The sequence below is a fragment of the Psittacula echo genome (assembly GCF_963264785.1).
Source record: "Psittacula echo genome assembly, chromosome: 1".
NCBI classification, from domain to species: domain Eukaryota; kingdom Metazoa; phylum Chordata; class Aves; order Psittaciformes; family Psittacidae; genus Psittacula; species Psittacula echo.
Genome location: NC_137735.1, coordinates 124,784,890 through 124,803,860, shown reverse-complemented (window position 1 = coordinate 124,803,860; position 18,971 = coordinate 124,784,890). Strand labels below are relative to the sequence as shown.

The window sequence follows — 18,971 nt, the reverse complement described above, 5'->3', positions numbered from 1 at the left end:
TTAAGAATAAAATAGCATGGCTACTAAAGCTATGGAACTAATATTCTTGTAACAGTACATAATTTTAGTGATAAGAACAAAATAAAACCCACTTAATTTGGAGCAGATGTGACCTGTAGAGCCTCCGCTGATAAGCAGACCCACTAAGATAAATCCACTAGTCATCAAATTTTCCATTCCAAAAGATAGCATGGAATAATCTACGCAAAAGCACCACGATAAAATTAAGCACTGCAAAAAGAAATGTGTCCATACCTCATTTCACAATCACTTTCACATTTATTAAATTGAGATACAGCTTTATATGTTGGTACAACTTTCCTAAGTGAACAAGTCTAAACAGAGCAGGTGATTCTTCAAAAAACTAATAAAAATGGCACTTAGTATTTTTCAGTTATTTGGACAGACACATTAACAAGCAGCTCCCTGTAAACCCAGCTGAAATTACTCTTCTCAGAATCACCAATTCCAAGAACACTAATTAACAAAATCCTTTCAGCAAGAGAAATTCCAGCAGGAATGGGGAGCAAGAAAATCCTAATGAGTCACATCAGAATTCTTGCTTAAAATAAGCATTGACAAAGTTTGCCTTTCTCTGCAAACCAATACATACAGACTTTTGGAACCCCAAAAGAGCCCCCAAAATCTGTCATTTGAGGATTTAGAGCAGAAACTGCAATTCTACTTACAACTCAGGACAGAGTAAAAACAATCAAAACAACACACAAGCTATTAAAACAAGAGCTCTATCTAGAATAAACCAGTCACCCACAGAGGGACTACAGTCCCTCATTTCAGCATTCACTTCAGCACTGCCCTTAAATTCCTATGAAACACAAATACTGTCTCAGAGGAAGGTTCTGTTAACCACAGCCTATAAATTCAAAACCAGGCAGACAAGCACAGAGGATACTAATACATTTTAATTGCATAGGCTTAAGAAATGCAGTTCAATTTACAGTTAATTTTGGTGACAGTTATATTGAAACCAAAGATCTCTCTACATAATTAATAGTGCAGTTTTTATTTCTTAACATAAAGAATTTTACAGAATTAACGAGATGTATTATATTGAAAAAGCGCATCTGGCTGAATATTTGAAGTAGCAAGGAATATTTAATTCATTATTTTATTTTTCTTGTGACAGAGGTGGTGGTTTTGGTTTGGTTAGGTTTGGGGTTTTGTTTTTACACTTTTGAGTTTTATACTTTCAGAGTAGATAGGAAATGCTATATATCAGTTTGACAACAGATATCATTGCTAAGTTTTAGTTAAAATTAAAATCACAGCAACACAAAATAAAGAAACCAGATATTTAAATATAAATTGTTTGTTTTGAAAACTATTAGCAAAATATAGTAAAGGAATAAGTGCAGTACAAAATATATATGTGCTCACTGAAACCTTTGGGATTCAATGCTGAGCCTCAGCTGCCTGATAAAGATGAAAAAATAAGGTCAAGATGGTCTACAGGCCAAAGGGCCAAATGGTGTCAACATTTCTGCCCTTTGAGTACTGCAGACATCCTCGAAATTGGAAAAGGATGACCTGCTCTCTTTCAAGCTAAGTACTAGCATAAGAAACAAGAAATGAGACAAAGTATGCTATAAGAGTAAACATATTACTTTTATAAGAAGAAAACTGAAGAAAAACCACCATTTGTATTTATACAGTTAAATCTAAAGCTTTTCACAGTGCATCACTGTGAACTAATTTTTTTTCCTACATATACCCCTTCCTGAATTTTAGTATTCTAATTCCTCCTTATTTTAAAATAGGCCACTTCATTCTAGTATCAAGTAAATTATGCTTTTTGGTATGGGAAGGAGTCTTCATTATTTCCAATGAAAAGGAATCAACAGCATTTATAAATTTCAAAAGTGGTTAGCATGACTCAACGGACACTTTAAGAAACTTGCCATCTATTATTCTGAAAGCAGCTAAAATTTTCAGTGCCTGAAATCAGTTTAAGACACTAATTATGAAGAAATGCGCATCAAGACTAAATCCTCCCTTATTTAGCTCACTCCTTATTTAGAAAATGCCTCTTCTTCATTTTTGTCATCTTCCACTCTAAATTCCCCAAGGGTTCCTTAAGATATTAACAAAATCATCATCATCCACGATTCCAATGCTTAATCCTTCATAGTAATCTTCAAACTCAGAATAGGACACTTCATTGGGGTTGCTGCAGGACTCCCCTAATGTTTCTAGAAATGATGATTTAATTTCTTCTTCTGTAGCTTTGCCTGTGAAAGTATAGTTTTCCGTTAAATGCATTTTCGAGAACAGTGAATACATAGAATATAATATACTTCAGGCAAGAAACTTTCAAATTTTAGCTTGCAAACTTATTTTTTTTTTAACTAATACTCTGATTTCAGAATTAAGTCATTGGCTCACTTAATACCAGCTGCAGAAATCCTCTTACTTTGATAGCACATCATAGCATTAACTATCAGCAGAAACATGAGGCTAATTTCAACTAATTACGAGATCGTGAAGATTTTTTCTTCCAAATGACTGAAAAAACTGAATAATGCATTTGTTAACTAGAATTTTAATTCTGAAATAATTCAAAATTTCTCTTGTAATAAAGCATATGTTTTATATGCTTTCTGAAACATGCATACGTTTCACATGTAATACAAGTTCAAAGCACTAGGAAAAACTTAAGATGCAAGTTTATATTCAAAAAAGTTCTGAAATCTACATGTGTTCTAGTGGCTTAAAGATTATACTGAACATGATTTAATAGCATTGAGAAAAAGGAAAAAAGGGGAAAAAAAGTAGCTTTATAATATTGGGAAAAATTTCATGCAGAACATCCCTAGACCACTGTGTGTCTTCATTTGTTACCATTAAAATCACTGCCAATAGAAACCCCATCCATTCTTCTACAGATAAAACATAAAGGGTCAGGACACTAGTGAGACTTTTACAATGACAAGTTAGGTACACAGAGATGTTATTTTAGAAACTAACATACAAATTTTTAAATTCCTAGTTTTTCAGTTGCAGAGTTTAAACATTTTTGAAAATCCTGAAAAAATAATGACGAAATCAACATTTCCTCTGTAAAGGATGACAATCCTGTCCCAGAAATAAGTGAATTTATTCAGAAGAAACTGTAAGTGCTGAGTATATTCAGTGTCAGTTGGAAACCTTGCATATTTTGATGGAACACAGTAATATGAAAATGAAAGTATCCTCCTAAGTGAAAATTACTAGTATCATATGTGTCACTGATAACTTGCACATCCAAGCTGAGAAATAGCTGCTTAAATGTAATTCTACACATGTTGGGAAAGGAATTACTCTGCATATATGCAGTATTTTCAGCTTGATAAAAAGCAAGTGTTAAAATTGTATATATGTACTCCATTACTATTTATAGTTGTGTTCTAGACAGATACATTATAGGTCATTGGAGGAAAAAGGTTTTCCCTAACACCTCAAGTCTCAGCCAATATGAAAACAATTTGTATTTGCAACCAGTTTCTGGATCTGGTATCTCTGCTAACAAGATGACTTCAGTAGTCACAGATTGTAGTTGTTGTTGTTAATGTGAATTACCTGCCAACACTAGAGGATGCTTCTTTGCACAGTAACATTTTCTGATATCTACCATAGGCACACTCCCAGTTTTGTTGAAATCTAGTTTCATATAAGCCTATAAAGGAAGAAAAAAAAAAAGTGGAAAGATGTAAAGATCAAATATACTTACTACCTAGCACATATTTTTAGATCTTGTGCAATGGATTATGTCAACTTACCGATTTTATGTAAGAAACCAGATACCAGAAAATTACTCAAGAATATGTAGCTTCATGATTATTTTATTTCAAAGGCTTTCACATTAAATGCCCCCTCACCAACTCAAAAAAAACCTTTGTCTTCTCTCCAAAATTTCTAGCTCATCCATAAAATCAGAAGTTAAGCTTCTTCCCTTCTGTCTTCTCCAATTCCTAAGATTCTTGCATCCTTCTGACAGAGGCCTCAACACAGCCTTTTCAGCACTGCTAACAGCAGCTTCATTTCAGGTTACTCAAATACACATTGCTCAGTAGAGAAGGCTAGGAGAGCCAGATCCTTCACTATTAAAAGTATGAAAGTATATAGCATTTTTCTTGATTTTGATATCCAGTCATTACTCTATTGCCTGGTTTGTAATCAGTGTTTCATACTGCAAATGGCTCCACATTACACTATAGATGTATAACAAGGGGCATTTCAAATACAAGAAGTCTCAGAAATATAATGACTATATTTGTAGATCTCAAAGGAGGGAAGTATTATTGCCTCCTATTTCAGACACTGAGGGGAAAAAAAAAAATCTGCGTACAGATACAGTGATCTGCCAAAATAAGGAAACAGACTTCTGGAAGAGATATTTTCATGGTGCCAGATGCTTTATACACTGCACCAAAATGTAAGAATACCACACATACGCATAAACTCAAAATAATACAGGAATCAATTCTAGAGTTTAGAATTAACTAGTTCAATAATGAATGTAATAAAGCATGCAGTACCTTAATCTACATTTATTTTAATAAACTCATTGAGGCTTTAAATGGTCAATTACTAGACACGCATAATGCACAGTAATGCACAATGAATAATGCACAACAACAACAAAAAACCCAAACAACAAGAACATGAGTAACTAACTACAAAGTTAAACTGCAAAGTATCTACAATTAGAATAACTGCAACAAAACTTACTTTTCTTACAAATGCTTTTCTGTATTCATTCATTTCTCCAAATACAGCACGAGTAAATTCTCCATAGTCAACCTTACCACTCTTGCTGTCATCAAGAATAAGCCATAGGGATTCAAAGTCCTGCAATTTAAAAATATTTTGCCAAAGTTCTTCACTAAGTCCTAGAATAAAACAATTGCTATAATATAAAATTACAGTATTATCACAAGAAAAGAACTGAATGTAGAAATGCCATTATACCACAAGGGAGGAAGGGGGGCAAACTTGGGAAAAACAGCTATTAAACCATAGATTTAAGCAAAGAAAAGAAGTGATTCCATCAATTTAAGTAAGATAATACCAGAGATCACAGTTTCTGCTAGACTTACCCCTTCAGGAATTTCCAAATGGAAGAGTTTTAGAGCTTCTTTAAAGGCTGCCTGAGAGAGAAAACCATTTCTGTTCTTGTCTACTTGTCGGAAATACTTTCCTATGCCTGTTATAACCCGAACTCCTCTTTTACTTAGTGTCTCTCTGAGTATACCTGAAGATTTTGAGAAATAGAGGACACAATGTTTACCTGAAGTTAGCCACTTGCTATGGAGCTGATACAGAAGTAAAGAAAACCACAACTACTTATGATACTGCTGGCTAAAATGACATATCTATGCATCCAGGCTCCTTCATTTTGATGAAAGAATGTCAGTTCAAAATTAAGCTATCAGTTATTTAACATTTGAGTAGTAATCATATGAAGCAGCAGCAACATCTAACAAAACTTTTGAGATCACAGAAGGAATGGCTATCACCTTCTATATGCTCAGATTATAGAACTGCTCACTTCTGCTAGAACTCATTATATACCATGATTCAAAATACAATTTAGGAACACTACTTGGGTAATACAAACATGCCATTATGGGACACAGTTGCTCCTTCATTGTACAAATATGTTAAATACACATGGGAACAATAACAAACATAAGTAATTGTTCCAAAATTATAAGCAGAGAACTATTTCTATGACAGCCTTGTCAAAATCTTTAGATATCAGGTTTTCTTTAAGGATATCAAAGTTTCTCAGCATACTCTATTAACATAAGTCATATGCTATTATCATATTTATCTTCAAATTACTTGTATCTAGAATTATAAAGCAAAATAGGTGGGAGAGTGAAAGAAGGAAGATTTTTCCAGTGAGGTTCAAACTCAGATATATGTTAAAAGATGTCTTGAAGTATATACATGTAACTTTCTTCTAGACCATACCTGCAAACTTTTAATGTAGTCAGATAATTGAGAAATACATTTGTGTATTATGTGAGAGGAAAAAAAGCAGTAATTAAAAGATCAAACAATATCCCTGATTATAAGTCTAACAATTTTTCTAAAAGTAAGTGTCCAAGCAGATTTTAGTGATCAAAGAGTGTTTGCTTAAAACAGATTTAGCTAGTGACAGTAAATAGTGGAGATTCTACAAGCTGGAAGCTGTTCAGTTTCACAGGTTTTGTTGCCCACAGGTTACAAAGGTAATACGCAGCACTGCATGAGCATCTTTCCATAATTTTAAACACAAAGCTATGTCTTTGTCCTAAAGACTGTAGGTAGAATCCTGGTAACATTCATTTACATATTCCAAGGTATCCTACTCAATTATACGCACATATTTTAATAAGCATAATCAAACACTATTAAAAAAAATAAACAAAAAAAAACCCCAAAACAAACAAAAACCGCCAAACACCAAAGAACAATACTTACCAATGTGTAGAAATAATGGCCAAAAGAAATATCTGGCACAAAATTAACTGAAGAAATTAGAGTGTTTTTTAACTTAATGACACTTTAACACAGGATCAGAGTGATGTTTCAGCATTATTTCTTTTTTAGAGATTATTTCAATGCAGATATTAACATTTTATTGATTACATTCACAATTATTCTGTAGTGAATCCACTACTGTTAGCCAGAGAGAGGAGAAAGTATTCTTATGATTGATTTATGCTGGTATCTGATTCTAACAACATTCTGTTAAATATCTATATTTTCTCCAATTTCATTTATGCTAGTAAAACCTTTATAACATCAGTATTGTTCTTTGCATTGAGCTGTAAAGACAGAGATACAGAAATTAAGATTAAATGGGTTCTGGTAGACACAAACCTTGAATCTTCTTGAAAACTTTGCTGTCATCAACCACTTGCTGAAAACACTCTTGCTTGAATTCCATAGAAGCTCTAAAATAATAAAAATTAACATAGATTGGCAAAATTAAATGTAATATTACTGAATTCAAAACAATTGTAGCAAAAAACATACTGAATATTATACAGGTAGTTTAAGAATTAAATATAAGAATAGGATCAAATTCCTTGAGCTTCAGATGGCACACACAGAAGTCCTTTCTGAATAGCTGCAGATACGCAGATATTCCTTTCTGACAATATTGCATTCACAGCTCCCCTACTAATTCATTAATCATGGATAATTCCTTCTGTGTCTAAAATCTCCAGAAATTTACTTCAACATAGTCATAATCTTCAACTCAGACCACTGGAAGAGTTTGTTAAAGCAACTATATTTTCCTGTTGGTAACTAAATGACATCAAGTAGCTATAATCTCTCTTCGGAATATACATAGCAAGGGTGTTGACCAAAAGCTGGATTAGTGTATTTTAGGTGTGATCTAGGAATTATGGTTAAATTTTGTGTTTTGTCTGGCAAGTTCCCTACCGAAAAGGGCTTCCCAAAAGCCTCAATTAGAAATTATTGTAAAGGTTGATGAAAAAATATTGTGGAAGAACAAAAAGAAAAAAGTCTTACAATTATTTTATAGGAATAGGAAATCAAATGGAAATGAACTACTATTAGCTTTGAGCAGCGTGCTTATCAGTGCTTTGCCATGGACTACTACTCCTCCTGCTTTCTGAGACCAAAGACTTACCTCCCTGTTGTCTATTAAGACTCTTCATCTCCCCTTTGAGTACCTCCCATTATGAAGTCCCTAAAAGTTTGTCTGTATCAAGCCACCTAAACTGGAAAGTCAGCAACCACCTTCAGCAGACAGCTCTCTCTAAAACACATGTGAACCAGAAGATTCATGGCTTATGACAGCATAGCATAGGTGTTCCTGAAAGCCTAAAACTGATCTTCTGGACTGTACCTGGGCAGGATTCTCAGTGAGTACAGTAATGGAGATAACAGGACTTGAAAGTTATACACTAGAGAGTACAAAGTTCAATAACGGCCCCATTCAGAAGAAAAAGACAGGCTTCACAGTCTGAAATTTAGTCACTAATGGAAAGGACACAAACTATAAAAGAAAAAAAAGAAACAATCTGTTCCACCACAGGTAGCAGAAAAATCCAAAAAGACCAGTGAGCAGGTGGTCTTCCTGGAGCCTTCAGAGATTACGCTGGATCAATTTCAAATTTCACAGGTATAAGACTAGCAATAAATGAAAGAAAAAGCTGTTTACCAGAACAACAGACTTCTGAGATGTAAAATGTCTTACATAAACCATCCGAACTTAAATTATATTGTGTTTTACTTCGCGGAAACCTTGCATAGAGGGAACAATTAGCACTGAGCATCATACAACTAGGTATTTCTATAACCAATTAAATTTGAATTTCCTGCTTTATGTACTGCTAGCTGACTGTGGTTCCTTTTCAAAACTTTCAATGTAAAGGGACCTTAAAGTGAATATTGTCATAATTGAGAACAAATTTCATGTGTAAGAACACTTGCAGAAACAAAAGTAACAGTTAAGTTGTGCTAACTAAAATAGTCTATCTACAAAAGATACTGAATGTATTTAACTGAGATTCTGTTACTGTTGTTCCTAGTCAAGAAGGGATTGAAGCATTCGATATATGAGGAAAGGCTGGGAAAGCCAGAATTGTTTAGCCTGGAGAAGAGAAGGACTGAGGGATCTTATCAGTGTATATAAATACCTGACCGGACAGAGTAAACACAACTGAGAGGGGTTCTCCTCAGTGGAGCTCAGTGACAGGACCAGAGGTAATGGACACAAACTGAAACACAAGTGGTTCCCTCTGAACATCAGGAAATACTTCTGGGCTGCAAGGGTGATTGAACACTGGAATACATTTGCCCACACAGAGGTTACAGTGTCTCCATCCTTGGAGATAATTAAAAACAAAACTGAACGCAGCCCTGAGCAACCTGGCGTAGTAAACCCTGCTTTGAGCTGGGAGGTTGGATTTGATGCCCTCTTGGGGTCCGTTTGTATGATTCCATGATTTTATGAAAATTTGTACCTCGTAACATCTGCTATTTGCTAACACTCCTCACCAAAATTTGATTAATCAAGCTCTGACTATATTTCCAGCACTGTTAAGTAACTGCCATGTTCAAGCAACACAGCAGTCTGACAAATTTTACACTGAAATTTTATTTGTGCTATGAACCAGTACACTCACAGCAAAAGCCAGAAACCCCAGAGAAAGATACTTTATTCCCTAGACAGTTTACTTCAGTATATGTATTGAAATGAGAATAATACCTTCAAAACTAACACATACTCAAAAGATTAACCATTCACCTAATCATGGGAAAATTATTTAAGAGACCCCCATCTTTCAAACTATGGAACAATATCATTTACTAAAACCTATTTTGAAAGAGTAAGTGCAGAAATCCTGTCCCAGTGCCTGAAGTCTTCAACATGTGGCAAATGTGGTTCTGGGAAAATGAAAGGATAGTAAGAAAGAGGAAAAAGAAAAAATAAAAAGCAAAACCTCCAATCTTTCCCCTGCCTGTGTTCAAACATTTGCATTATCATAAAATGGCTGGTGCACCTCTCCTATGAAGAGAGGCTGAGATAGTTGGGCTTTTTCAGCCTGGAGAAGGCTCAGGAGAGGCTTTTGAGTATCTAAAGGGGTCCTACAAGAAGTCTGGAGAAGGACTTTTTACAGGGTCATGCAGTGACAGGACAACGGGGAATGGCTTTAAACTGAAAGATGGGAGATTTAGGTTAGATGCAAGGAAGAAATTCTTTACTGCGAGGGTGGTGAGACACTGGGACAAGTTGACCTGAGAATGTGTAGCGGCCCCATCCCTGGAAGTATTAAAGGCCAGGTTGGATGGGGCTCTGAGCAACCTGGTCTAGTGGGAAGTGTCCCTCCCCACCAGGGGGGTTGGAACTAGATGATCTTTAAGGACCCTTCCAACCAAAACCATTCTAAGATTCTATGAGTGATATAAGCTTTTAACATAAGCTTCACAAAAGATTCAATAATAATATTGTTGATGACAAAAAAAGCATTTTCTCTGAAACACAGAATTTTAGGTCATCACATATGTTTCAGTATTTGTATATAAAAACATCTGACTTCAAAGCAAAATGGTTTCAAAATTCTTATTTTAAAATTAATCATTATCATTCTAGAAAATTACTGAATTACATTCATATATTACTAATGTCTCTAACAACAACCTAAATATATTTTTCTTTAGCAATATGAGTAGTAAGATATTAGAAGCTTGTATTATAAAAAATGTTTTTTGCTGAAGGAAGGAAAGGTAATTTGAAAACCAGCTGCACTTACTTTAGAGAATCCATAGCTGCTTCATCAATACTTATCACACGAAGGGTGAAAACTGAGTTCTGTTTAACACTTTCTGGAAGGTTATGATCAGCACTTCGGAAAGTTAGGTTAGCTCCCTGTTGGTAAAGCATACAATGATTTATAGAAAGATTGTGTATTTTATAAAATATATTCAGCAAGACTTCCAAGCGATTGTTAAAAGCCTTGGTATGAAATGATGAAAAGGTGTAGCTAAGGTCAGTTAACATTTTTAAAAGAGCTTTTCTAATATTAAATAAAACCAGTTGCAGGCTCCAAGATGACACATTATTCTCTAGGTACCAATTTGTTTAGCAAGAGGGCCTACTGTTGCCTAATCTACAGATGAGAAACACGAGACTACAGATACCTCAGCCAGGCTCTACTTTTCAATTTTTACTTTTCCTTTCATCCTTATGAGATCTTGCTGGACCACAGAAGAGAGTCACAGAAGGTGCCACATTGATTCCATGACAGCGAAATTCTCTCAGACTAGAAGAAACCCTCTACAGTTACTTTCAATAGCTTAAAATCATACTTGAGATAAACAACTGAAAAGTAGCCTTCCCAAAATTCAAACAATTGCTGCAATGCTTAACTATAAAGTTATTCTTTAAAATTGCTGCATTTCACTAATAGGTATTGAACAAAAATACGTTATTAGTAGAGTTCTATTACCCACTCAAGTCTGAGTATTAAAAATTCGTCTTCTCTCTTGAGGACAGAGGACACACCTCACACATTCTGTGAAGTTAAAGATGCATTTTGGTTTGGAAGAAGGAAGGAGAGATAAAGAAAAGCAACAAACTAAATGCAAAAAATGCCAAGAAGATTAAAAAAAAAAAAACAAAACCCCAACCCAAAACAATAGCTGTAACTAATATCCATGCAGGATCGCACTGTGAAGCCCCCAAAACTTATAAACTGGGAAGGAAACAGAGACACTGCTATTGTGCAAATGTCTCAACCATTTCTGCTTTGCGAGACATTTGTATATCTAACGTCAGCCTAGAAACCCAATTTGCAGATATGGAGATTCAGAGGTATAACATCATCACAAAGAGCTATCAAACTCAGTCACAATAATTTTCTTGATGCCTTTAAGACACAGCTTTATTCAGAACCTGCACATTTCCATCTGCAGGTTGCAAAGATACACATGACAATAAATAAATTTAAAAAACCCCAGAACCTTAAAACTTTAAAAAATAACTTCAACCTCCATACCATAAAGAAAGTAATCTATTACATCTTGGAAACACTTATGTCATAGCCACATGTAAATAGGATTAGGCAGCTCATAAGTCAAAACACTCTAAAAAGTAACGTTTTCTTCTTTTACTTTCAATACTTTTACTTTCAATACTTCATTCAAAAATGATTTTTGCACTAAACTGAAGATTTGGAGGAGAATGTGAAGAACTCAGTGGAAACACTCTGTACTTGAGAAATTGCCCAAATACTTATAAATCAGGAGCACTTAACCCACTACAGAAGTACATCAGTACAGAAGATGCAGTATGATTTGTACTCAGTCATTAAACTAGCAGGTAGATGAAGTTTACCACTGTTGCAAAAGTTTTCTCTAAACAGCTGGTGCTAAACACTTTCAAAGTTTAGGTTAAAAACAGCCTTCAATTTCATCGTGATTAAAAAATATTTAATCATTGCCTCATGTCAAAAATGCCAGCAGACCTTGCAAAGATTCCTAATTTTTAACAAGTACTTTGGTCTACTTCATCTTCAAAACTCTCATTCCCAAGTTGTTCATTTTTCACCCCCCACAAAAGGTCTCCACTGTGTGCAGTCTTGCATCCTCTAGTGGGAAAATTGCAAACTACAGCTTAATATAAAACCAAAAATGTCTAAAACGTGGGACAGCAAAACAATCCAGAACCCTGAAAATCCCCAATTTGAAAATGTAACTGAGGGGAAAAACTTTCAGTCTTCCCTGAAACCTAAATCACAATTTTCAACTTGAATATCTAAATATTACTCCCAAATCACTAAGTTGCCTTACATGCAGCAGAACACTTACAATATAGAAGTCACTAAGATCATAAGCTTTTTCCTTCTTTTGTCCACGCTGATGTTGATAAACTCCCTTCTGAATGAAAGGCAAGGCATTTGTTCTGTGAAATAATTCAAAACTGCTATTAAAACAATTAAATTTATTTAAGTTCCTTAGATACAGAGGAAAAGGTTTTCTAAAGCCTTTAAAAAAAACCAAAGTAATTTATCGTACCTATTTTTTCCAAACTGCCGAAATTCATACACAGTAAGGGATCTGTCACATGCAAAAAAAAATCCAATCAACTCTCTACAAGCATCGCGACCATTTCTAGAAGGAAAATTGAAAAGCACGTTTATGTTTTTGCATCTATATAAATACAATTTAACCCAAATAAAAACAACATTTGTTTTGAAATATTAATTTAATTCCCAATGTTGCATATTGCAAAATTTTTTTCTTTGACTGAAGTATCTGGTTATTTTCCCTAACCCACCATGGACTTCAACTTCTGGATTTGGAGACATGTTTTAATGCAATATTCCACTCTCCATAATGTTAAAAACACTTTTTAAGGCTTCATGTTTTAACATACCAATGTAATTTTCACTTGTCAACTAAAGAATTACTTACACCAGGACTACTGCATTTACTGTGGCATACGAAGCTATGTGGCTGAATCCCCAGCTATGTCTAACAGCTATACAGCTCACTTCAGAAAAATGCCACTTTCAGAGATGGAAGAATTTTTATGCCACTGCTACTCAATTCAGAGCACTTTCAAAGGTGTCCTAAACCTGAAAGTTTAATACATAAGGAGCTACAAACAAGACACAAAGCCCTCCTTTCCATTCACATCAGTTGCCACATACTAAGACAAGGCTATGCCCTGGTTTTGGCTGCAATCGAGTTAATTTTCTCCCTAGTAGCTCGTACTGCTAATTTAATTTTCTTCCTAGTGCTGCGGTTTGGCTTTGGTCTGAGAACAACACTGATAACATACCGCTGTTTCAGTTGTTGCTAAGTAGTCCTTACCCTGATCAAGGACTTTTCAGTGTCTCATGCTCTGCCAGTGAGGAGGGACACAAGAAGCCAGGAGGGAGCAGAAACAGAACACCTGACCCAAACTAGTCAAAGGGGTATTCCATACCACAGCACATCATGCCTAGTATATAAACTGGGGGGGAGTTACCCAGAAAGGCAGATAGCTGCTTGGGTTGGGCTAGCCATCAGTCGGTAGGTGGTAAGCAATTGTACTGTGCATCACTTGTGTTTGTTGGTTTTCGCTTTGCCCTTTTAGTTTTATATTCTCTCCCCTTGTTACTTCCCTTACCACTGGTAGTAGTAGTAGTAGTAGTTTTGTATTATGCTTTAGTTACTGGACTGTTTTATCTCAACCCATGGGATTTACATTCTTTCAATTCTCCTCCCTATCTCTGCCCGGGGCAGGGAAAGGGGGGTGAGCGAGCAGCTGCGTGGTGCTGATTTACCAGCTGGGCTTAAACCATGACAGGCTAAAATAATTTTTCATCAACTAAGGCACAACAGCTAAGAGCACTATTTTAAACAGCCCCTGTGCTAACTATCCTACATGGAGCTACGGATATGATGGTAATGTAACATTATTTATGTATGTCAATATTCTACAGCAGGACTGTAAAGCCACTATGTACCACCCATGTCAAAATTTGTATTATACACTTATGCATATATATATATATATACACACACACACCCACACAGCACATACTTTTTCCTAAACATAGAGAACAGAAACATTTGGTGCAATTGATCGGTTCAGGAGAGTAAAGATCATAATTCATAAAATCATAGAATTTAAAAGCTTCACAGAATTCGTGATTACCTCGATATAATCCTACTATCAAAGCGTAACTTCTTAGAGAGCATGTATTCAGTTAAGCCTGATTTGGTCCGTATTCTGTCAAAATAACGCAGCATGTTAATGATACCTATGTGCTCACAGAGAAACCTTACATAAAAAGCAACTGTTTCAAAACAGCAAAAAATGTGAAATGCAGTATCCTTGGCAACTGGCTGAGATGATCTTGCATAGTTGAATTAGAAAGCAATTCAGACTTGTAACGTGGAAGGTGTTCTGTAATTATGTATTATGAGAGTACATTCACAGAAGGCATAGATATGAATGGGCTATTTTGTTTACACACATTTATATAAAGAATTAAACCTTTGCCACTCAGCATACTTCCACGAATCGATGGTGTTTTGCACAAATACCCAGGTTGGGCTACTTTACCCACCTAGACATTTTATACTGGACATATGACTAGTTCAAGCCATGGAGATTTGTCCATGTGATGGATGTTAAGAGACTGAGACTGGTTTTGTTATTCTTTTTTTTTTTTTTTTTTTTTTGAGAATACAAGGATGATGTTTATTGAGAAAGATTTTAAGAGCAGGTTGTTAAAATGTACCAAGCAGAGGTGTTTGCCTGCATGTTGAGAAGGATGAACGCAATAAAACTCACACCTGCAGATTCCCTTTATCTTAACAATCACAGCATTTTCTCAGTTTTCTTAAGCCCTTGGAATTACTGTTTCAATGCTCACAGGCCAGGAATGACATTTAAACGTCAATACAGCTAATTACTGCAGCAAAAATCAGAACATGAAAGAAAAGCATGATTATATTGCGAAGATCTACATTAGCGTTTAAGGATGCATATTTATGCAATTTTATGCACCTTAGAAAAGGAATCTCTAAAAGGATATGATGATCGCAAACATTCAACAGCTCAGAAAAGGCTGGCAAAACCCTGTGATGAACAATATCAACATAAGCTTAAGAATGTTCTCCCATGTTTTATAAATCCTGTGAATCAATCATTATACACAGAGAATCCACATAAAAAGGTCCCACTAGGCAATTATAAGCATGGAGAGGCTACAAAAAAGGCCTCACATGGAGCTGGTGATCCAAGCCAGAAATAAAACACCTGGAAAAGCAAACAGACTTTTCAGAGCCGAAACCAGTGAAAAATACCGCAGGAAATGTATTTTGCTAGAGAAAACTTACTTTGTTTCATGCAGTGTTCTCTTTCTAAGACGCATTGGTGCTGTCCCAGGTCGAAGAAGTCCTTGAGCTTCCTTGTAAACATCAGCAGGCATGGACTGTTCTGGATCACTTATAACAGCTCTGACCAGAAAGAGCAGGGAGAAGACTCTGACTATTAGTAAGTCTGAATTTCAGATCTTTTATATTCTTACTCAAGAAAGCAAAAAAAAAAAAAAAACAAAAAAAAAACCCAAAACAAAACACAAGAATAACACAGCAATAAAATCTTGGGAGTTGTCCATTAAGCTTGCATAAATGTGTGGGCTTATTTTTTTGTTTTTACCAATTCTGATGTCTATTGCTCTAAATCAATTACATGCAATAATATTCTACATAGTAACTTCACATATATGTGTTATTTAAAGTACATTTTAGATATGTATATAGAAAACCAAATCTTGGGGTTACAGAAGGTGGTTTTTTCCTCACTTCCACTATTTCTGTAAATATTCCACCAGTGACATTCTTTATCCATGCCTCCCTCCAAGATCAGTGACAGCAGATTTTGTCTGGCAGCAGATTACTAGTACTGGCAAGTGACATCATCCAACAAAAACACTGGCACTTCCTCTCACAAAGTACTACCCACAGGATCTCAAACTCCCACTAAGCAGAAAATAAATAGATTAACTGGTTTCTGAGTATTTTGATATTCTCTGTATCAGTTTAAGAAGTTAACAAAAGAAGACATCTTTTAAAAAGAAATTAGATTCTTATATTTCTTTATTGAAATATTTCATAGTCAGAAGAAAACAGTAATTTTACACTGCTAATACAGCTTTAGAAACTTGCTGTCCGATCTATGGAGATCCATCTCTGTACACATCAGTTATTTAACTGATTTAACTGTGACATTGGTTGTCCTAAAAAAAATAATGGAAAAAGAAAATCTAAACACCTTTGTGTTTCCTTTAATAGATTTTTTTTCATGCAACAGTTTTGAACTAATCTTCTCCGATTAACATCCTGCTCTCTGATACCAATTTGTTTGGCAGTACTGGCACAGTTATATTTGGAACACAGAGAGGTTTCTTAAATTAAAAGATCATCCTGATGCAGCTGCAGCACTCCTGAATATTGTTTTGACATTGACAGCAGAAGGGTTCCAAATAGGAGAAGGAATGCATGGGAAAAAGCAAGGCAAAGCAGCTGAAGGAGGTTAAGCAGAGAATGAACATCCGTGATCCAAGATGCACAAACTGGTATGTTTAATCCAACATTAGAAGAACTGAAACACTTCAACACAACCAGCACATTTTTAAGATAATCCTGGTAATCATCTAATTCAAATCAACTGTTTTACCTATACCTTTGTAGAAATACGGGACAAACATTTCTTTGAAAGTTGGGGACTTCTGCACTGAATATTTCCATATTGTAAATCCAGCTACATTGTCACTTGGAATTTAACATTGTGTTTCATAACAATCGTGTTTCTTTAGGCAGTTTTCTTCATATCTCAGCTTTTAAATAGTGTAAAAAAACATAACAGACTTTCAAACAGTATAGGTCATTTAAACTGCAGTTGAAATGATAATGAAAAAATAAAATGGTGAAATGCAACAATATTTCAACCTTGAAGTCTTAAGATCTGATGGGCTATAACATCAGGACAGATGACTACAAGAGACTGTAAACTAAGCACAGGATGCAACATACTGTAGACCTAACCACAGATAATTTTTACCAACGGTAAGGTAACATGAAACCATAATAAACTAGCTTGCACCATCCTATATTGCTGTAACCAGACAACTTGGATAAAGCCCTGAATTGCTAAAGCATGCTTAAAAATGTAAACAAGTTTATGGGAATAATCATAAAGATAATAATAAAGATGTTATTACTATACTCATCTAAGTTACTTTTTTTTCTCCTTAACATATAAAGGGATCTTTATGCATGGAAGCAATGTTTTATGGGAGCTAGAGGGATAGCAATGAAGAGCACCTTCCTACACAACCCTGATGAACTTGATTCATCATTGTGCCTTTTTTCCCCACCTGCTTAACATTGCTGTAATACTCTTTTATGCTTCAGTGATGTTGTGTCGATATTAATAAAGGAATATTAATAAAGGTAAGATTTTTAGAGAAGGCAATAAATACTGAAGAAGTGTAATTTTTAATGGCAGGCATCTATATATTTTGCAGAGATGCAAGAGGGTTATTTCTGAGAACTAGCGCTATTGTAAAGCCCTTAAATTAGATTCAGGTATGAAATTAAAAACTATTCTCAGAAAAAAAATGAACTTACACATAGCACTTTAAACTGATATTTTAAGTTAAAAAGACCTTTCACTTAAAGAATTTTTGCAGATAACACTACATAGAGTGCGTAAGACTTTGAACAAGATGATCAAAACAGCTCTTAAGCAAGAAAATCCACACAGATGCAAATTCTTCTGTAGGGAAAACTGAAATATTACATTACAAATTCACTTACCTAGATAACTGATCCACCATCACTTGTTCTACCACAGCCTGCTTTCTCCTCTCTGCAGCAACATCCTCCTGCAATGAAAAACTGACTGACAGCAAATGAAATATATAACACCAGACAATTCAAATAGTGAATTACCCTTTAAGATGGAATTCAGAGGTCACAATTTTACCCAGTGTCATAACTAATCTTTTTCCCCATATTTTTAAGTTTTATTTGCATAACAAGTAGACAAATAATATCATCTGCTACATGCTCAAATTGTCATATTTAGTTTTCACTAAATACAAGGATTCTAGTATTTCTGATGACAAACAGCTTCCTTATCTCTGCATTCTTCTCAATGAACTCTGTAAGTACAACAGAGCATGAAGAAACTCACACTATTCCAGATTTCATGTTTGATACAGTTTCCAACTCAGAGAATAAAACTTTACCTCCAGCAATACTTAGTCAAAAAATTCTTTTAAAACTTAGTCTCAAGGCACAGTTTTTATTTGCTGCATGCCACAATAATTTTCTGCTGAGACAGGCCAATCCTGAGGGGAAAGGGATTTAACATGATATTATTGTTTTTGTTAGAGTAACACTGAACCATAACTTTTTGTCATTCACTGTAAAGTGCTCAGGTGCTGATCATAATTTTTTTCACAGAAAGAGAAACCAAAGCGCAGCTCCAGGACTGCATGGAGACCGCTGGCAACCAGCAGGCCCCAGCATCTCTCTCCATTTTATCTTCCAGATTTCTGAACTTTTCACTGTACTTAAATTTGCCCCTTTAAAAAAAAAAAAAAAAAAAAAAAAAAGATTATATGAGAATACAGAGATATTGTTACTGTGGGGGTTTATGCAACCTTTTTGACAACTCTGTAGGTATTCTGAATATGAAGAATTAAGATAGTTTTCTGACTGGTTATTTTTTCCACACAATTCTTAAGTGCCAACCAAATTCTAGATAGATCAAGCCTTCTCATGGCTGAAGAAGACTGAAAGTTGGTTCCGAGATACCAAGTAACTCTAAGGGATAATCCCTAATTCTACAGAGATGTCTTGGGCATAATTCATAACCTTCAAATAAATATTGATTGGCACTACTCAAAGAAACAAACAAAAAACCAAACAAAACC

The 18,971-nt window shown here is 35.0% G+C and overlaps 1 protein-coding gene across 1 annotated transcript in view; it reads right to left on the bottom strand.

Annotated features, from left to right (window-relative positions):
* Nucleotides 1–820: 820 nt before the first annotated feature.
* Nucleotides 821–18,971, bottom strand: part of CAPS2 (calcyphosine 2) — a 30,800-nt gene continuing 12,649 nt past the window's right edge. The window contains exons 7-17 of the mRNA XM_080633150.1: nucleotides 17,848–17,915; nucleotides 15,364–15,483; nucleotides 14,174–14,248; nucleotides 12,544–12,639; nucleotides 12,337–12,430; nucleotides 10,281–10,396; nucleotides 6,871–6,944; nucleotides 5,097–5,251; nucleotides 4,729–4,848; nucleotides 3,577–3,673; nucleotides 821–2,249 (exon numbers count right to left, since the gene is read on the bottom strand). Of these exons, the coding sequence (XP_080489276.1) occupies nucleotides 2,074–2,249; nucleotides 3,577–3,673; nucleotides 4,729–4,848; nucleotides 5,097–5,251; nucleotides 6,871–6,944; nucleotides 10,281–10,396; nucleotides 12,337–12,430; nucleotides 12,544–12,639; nucleotides 14,174–14,248; nucleotides 15,364–15,483; nucleotides 17,848–17,915 (1,191 nt within the window). The 3' untranslated portion in view covers nucleotides 821–2,073. The remainder of the gene's footprint in view (nucleotides 2,250–3,576; nucleotides 3,674–4,728; nucleotides 4,849–5,096; nucleotides 5,252–6,870; nucleotides 6,945–10,280; nucleotides 10,397–12,336; nucleotides 12,431–12,543; nucleotides 12,640–14,173; nucleotides 14,249–15,363; nucleotides 15,484–17,847; nucleotides 17,916–18,971) is intronic.